This window comes from Misgurnus anguillicaudatus, chromosome 6 (genome assembly GCF_027580225.2).
Source record: "Misgurnus anguillicaudatus chromosome 6, ASM2758022v2, whole genome shotgun sequence".
In the NCBI taxonomy this organism is placed as follows: Eukaryota; Metazoa; Chordata; class Actinopteri; order Cypriniformes; family Cobitidae; genus Misgurnus; species Misgurnus anguillicaudatus.
In genome coordinates, this window is record NC_073342.2 from 33,456,975 (window position 1) to 33,462,567 (window position 5,593).

Sequence of the window (5,593 nt, forward strand, 5' to 3'; positions counted from 1 at the left end):
TTTCAAGGTCCTGGAGTGGCCTAGCCAGTCTCCAGATCTCAACCCCATAGAAAATCTTTGGAGGGAGTTGAAAATCTGAGTTGCCCAGCGACAGCCCTAAAACATCACTGCTCTAGAGGAGATCTGCATGGAGGAATGGGCCAAACTACCAGCAACAATATGTAAAAACCTTGTGGAGACTTACAGAAAACGTTTGATCTCTGTAATTGCCAACAAAGGGTATATAACAAAGTATTGACATAAACTTTTGTTATTGACCAAATACTTATCCTTCACCATAATCTAAAAACAAATTCCCAAAAAATAAGACAATGTGATTTTCTGGATTTTTTTTTCTCATTTTGTCTCTCATAGTTGACGTGTGCCTTTGACGGAGATTGCAGGCCTCTCTCGTCTTTTTGGGTGTGAGGGCTTGGACAATTGGTGGCTGACTGGATGCTTTTTTGCCCCACTGTAGTTCATATCATACAGAATATGACTTCTGTAACTTTCACCAGCAAAATAAATAAATAATAAAAGTATTAAAAAGTGCGGTGATGACGATGATGACCTCAACACTGCGGTATTACTGCGGTGATGCGGTGACGAGGTTATCGTCACAGCCCTAGGCTATATTTATATTGTTAGCAGCATTAAAAAAAACTGACGTCTTTCCGTCCACGAGCTAGTGCGTGTCGAGAGGTTAATTTTGTGTCTAAGCTTAATCATTAATTAGCAAGAAAGCTATCACCTGTTATTAAATAATGACATGTTTATTAGTAACGTTAATACTGCAATGTCTTCTAGTGGACATAATTTAAAACAAGTCAACTATACGAGCTCATAGTGGCATTGGCAATGCATAAGCCCGTTTTTACGACGTGTGTAGATAGGTATAGTAAATATTAATAAGTCAGATTTGAGCATTAAATAATCGATTATAAATCGAATATTAAAAAACATAATGAATCAAATTCGAATGGGATAATAGAGGAAGATTGACAGCCCTAGTGTCTATGATTTCCATGAATGTTACTTCATCTTACCGTCATCAAATTCAGGCTGAGTATGTTTAACGAGTTCTTCAATGTGGTGGTTAGGGGCCAATCCTTTGGATTCACTGATTACTTTGGGTTTGAAGAAGGTTGACCATTTTGCCAGAAACTTTCCAGAGATCTCTTCTCCAAACAGTAATGAGAAATCCTGTTCAACCTTTTACAGCAATAACCAATTAAAACACAGTAAAAATACATACAAAGCAAAAAGTATATACAGACAAAGTTTTCTACTTACAAGGCCAGGTGTGTCCAGGAACCTAGGGAACATGTCTAAGACATCATGGGACTTCTCAGGATTTCGAACAATAGACTGTCTGTATTGGAAAGTTGTCTTCATTTTTTCTTTTACTATTTTCTCATCTGAAGTGTGTTTCATGACTGATAGTGCCTCTCTGCACTCATCACCGGTCAGCTGTTCTGTGGTTGAAAATGGTTCTCTCTCAGATAATGGGCCACTGCTGGTGCCAGGTAACTCAGGTCTGTGTTTTTCACCAATTTGAGTATTTCTCTGAACTGTCTTTAAGCGCCAGGCCAGGTAACCAGTACCACTTGATGCATCATAGAAATGCTCCTAAAAAAGCCAAATTTATTTTGCCAAATAAACCTTAGTTATAAATAAATGTATACCTGTTGTGTTTATTTTATATATAGCAGTGGCCAAAATTATTAGAACATCTGACAGATCTGGAAATATTTACTCTTTTTGCCTCCAAAACAATGGATGGTAGCTCCGAGCACAACATTTTTTTAGGTAAGGGCAACCATCATTATGAAATTAAATCTTGTTTGGGTAGCAAAAAAACTTTTTCAGATGTCATGTGTTCTAATAATTTTGTCCACCACTGTATATCACATAATAATTACAAGCAACTTACATATCCATTTTTAGAGTATGGGTCCTCCAAGTAGGGAAACAAAGAAATAATACCAAGAGCATACTTGGTTCGCACAGTCTGTGGAGGTGTCCTTCTGTTTTAGGTCACGGAGTATAGGGATTGGTTAAAAACGAGAAATGGGAGAAAGCAAAAACAGTGGATTAATCAGTTTTAAAGAATATTTTAACAACTCAGCTTAAAGTACAGTCAGAAAAAAATTGTTCCTTTTTCTGTCACTGGGGTGGTACCCTAAAAGGTACTTTTTTGTACCTTTATGGATATACAACACATTGAAATGTTGTACCTTATGGGGTACAATATTATACCCTAAGGACCTATTGTGTACCTTAAGGAACAATTTTGTACTAGTTGAATTTTAGGGGTACAAAACAGTTAACTGTACCTTTAGAAACAGTAATGTACCCCAAAAGGTACAACATTGTATTATGTTTATATACCAGTAAAGGTACAAAACGGTACCTTAGGGGTACCACACCAGCGACAAAAAGGTACAATTTTAAACTTTTTTTCCTGACAGTGTAGTTCACCATTTAAATTTTTATTCTTACCCATGTACTTCAACCATATTAGCAACAAGCATGTTCACTAACTGTCTGCGGGTGCTGTCTGACAAGGTTTTGGTTTTATCGTATTCATACATAATTTTGTCTCCACCAGGTTTTGACTTCAGAACCATATTCACCATCTGTAACATGAAGAAACAGACAAATTTATATTAAATACACATACTCAAGTACTACTATTAACATAATTGAAAACAATAACAGCCTAGCAGTTTCTTTCAAAAAAGCCTACATTTTTTGCTGCTTGTTTATCTGTACAGTCATTCGTCAGTCTTGCTTTCTTTGTTGGGGGATCATCAATAATCAAGGTGGATGTATTAGAAGAAAACGATGTATCAGAAGACATTGAAACATCCGACATATCTAGACAGAAAAGTATAAAGTATAAATGTGAAGTTCAAAAACGGTTAAAAAAAAAACAATTCTTTTTAATCCACACTAAAAGCAAAATGCTGACAAAGACATAAATTTAATATAAGTGTTTCTAATTTTAATTGAATTATAGTGTTTTAGGTATAGAATGAGATTTTAGATCAAAAATTTATTAAACAAAGTGTTAATGTACAGACACACCGTCATCCAAACAGGCTGTAAGAGTGACACTGCCTTGCTGTAGGAGTTCATTGAATATGTCTGCATCAACCTCAGTCCCCGTTGAATCCTTGTACTTCACGTCTACATCAATTGGCAGGCCGAATCTTTTAATCACTGTGTTGGGGTAAGAATGATTTCAGATAAAATTTGAAGATAATGTTTATATGGTCAACAGGGAGATTATTTTATTATGTGTGCTAAATAAAAAAATTTATGTATTAATTAGTTACATTCAAGAAGTTGTTTTTGATCATGTTACTAGGGACTCACTGATCTCTTACCCAACACATTTAGCTCAATTCTCACCTAATAAGCTGACGAGTCAGGTGTGTTAAATAAGAAAGACATACAAATACTGCGTCTAAAACCGCCTACATCCATACTATATAGTAGACAAAAAGCAGTAGGCGAGGTGAGTAGTATGTCCTACTACTTCCGGTTAGATTTTGAAGCGTGCATCAATATCAATATCCCATGATGCCCCGGGAGCAGAGTTTATCCAAAGAAGAAGAGGAGGTGAAAGTGGCAATGCGGCTGTTTTCGCGCTGGTATGACATGACGTTATGACGACGTATGTCACGTCATATATCAACCTGGCGGATGTAGTACGTCCAAATCACATTCATACTAACAGTATTCATACTATACAGTAGGGCTGTGCAAAAAATCGACTGCGATTATCATGCGCGTGTCATCAGTAAAGCCGGTTCGGTGATTAGTATTAAATTGGCATCAGCTGCTTTCAGATGGAGCGGCATTTATTACACAGACCCGTAGTTCACCGAGAAGCTAGGCAAAATCGCATAGATAATCGGAGTCAATTTTCCTCGATTATGAACCCGATTTTGCCTAGCTTCTCTGTGAACTACGGGTCTGTGTAATAAATGCCGCTCCATCTGAAAGCAGCTGATGCCAATTTAATACTAATCACCGAACCGGCTTTACTAATGACACGCGCATGATAATCGCAGTCGATTTTTTGCACAGCCCTACTATACAGTACCTACTGTTTTATCTGTCAGTAAGTAGGTACTTTATCTCTTTAAGTACGTACTGTACGGTATGCAGTTTCAGACGCAGCCTCTATGTGCCAAGCAGTAGGTCCCCAGGAACAGGACTGAAAACCACATAAAGGCTCTGACTATTAATTCTACAAGTTATAACAGCATTCAAACCTTCTTTGTGAAACTGATGATAGTTATATTCTCCATCAGTCTCTGTCACTGTCACATACTTCTTAGATCCTCTGCATGCCACCGTCACTAACATGCTTATTACTGAAATGCAGTAAAATGCTGATTAAGCATACGTTTGCAGAATGACAAGCACAGAATAATGATTGTGTTATTGTACCATTCAGTTACCAGTTTTTGGTTTTATTTGTAGTAACCACAGTTTTGCCAGGATCTTATAGTGACCATAGTTTACAGTGGTGCTTTAATAGTAAACATTTGAAACATAAATGGTATTCAAACCACAAAATAACATGCTTACTGCACTTTTACTCCAAAAACAAATTGTATTTTGCTTAGGTTTTCCGCGTGGATGTACACAGTATTAAACAACCACTGCAACGCGAAGTCTGTATTAGTCACGTTACTCGCGTGTAACTCGCGTTTAACAAACCTGACGGGTTGCACTTTGGAGTATTATCTCTGATCCATAACATACGCTGCCCCGGAGCAGATAGCGTAATGTTAAACGAGTTTATTTTGCATAATGTTAGCCGCGCAGTCGAACGCAATTTGACGCATGCGCAAAGCGATAATTCTAAATATACTCATACGCGCAGGAAAAAAAAACACAAAAATCTGTGTAAAGTATGCACTACTACACGCACTACAGGGCTCAAAATTAACTTTTTTATTTGATAGCACTGGTGCTCCCAACTTTAAAGAGTTAGGAGCACCAGCAAAAATTTAGGCGCATCCATCCAAAAATTAAAAAGCACCACAACTACAATGTAAATGTTAATAGATTTATTTTATTAAAAATAAAACACCACCACCGGGCTTTACACGTCCTATGGCCAGCATTTAAAAGTTGGTCTTCTATTTTATTTTATTTTATTTTTTGCTGCATAAATTCCTAAATTAATACCCAACTGCACATTACAAAAGTGACCCTAATATAGAAGGCTAATATATATTGGTATTGATAACTGCATTAGCAGGATGCTTTTACTACCAAATAGGCAATGTTTTTAAAAAAACAACAAAAACATACCATCAGCATTGTCGTATTCCACAGCAACATGGACCACAAGGATGTTTGTCGAATGTCCATTCACCAGCGCATGCGCACATACACCATTAAACACACTGACAGACAGGTCGGTGTCTCCATCAATAATAAACACATTTGTCATGACACGTCTTGTGTTTTTGGCACTTTCGCCATGTTTAAGCAAGGTACGTCTTGCGCTTAAAATGTTTTGATTCCGCCATTAACGCCGTTTTACAGGATTTACAGTAAACACAGTAAGTTACATTTTCATAGCGGA

The 5,593-nt window shown here is 37.0% G+C and overlaps 1 protein-coding gene across 1 annotated transcript; it reads right to left on the reverse strand.

Moving 5' to 3' along the window:
* Nucleotides 1-1,038: 1,038 nt before the first annotated feature.
* On the reverse strand, nt 1,039-4,423 carry LOC141364394 (uncharacterized). Its single transcript, XM_073869074.1, has 6 exons — nt 4,266-4,423; nt 3,070-3,204; nt 2,729-2,859; nt 2,482-2,618; nt 1,913-2,006; nt 1,039-1,608 (listed from the first exon to the last, which is right to left on the reverse strand). The coding sequence occupies exons 1-6, from the start codon at nt 4,357-4,359 to the stop codon at nt 1,195-1,197; spliced, it is 1,005 nt and encodes a 334-aa protein (XP_073725175.1). The 5' UTR covers nt 4,360-4,423; the 3' UTR covers nt 1,039-1,194.
* Between the last annotated feature and the right edge of the window lie 1,170 nt (nt 4,424-5,593).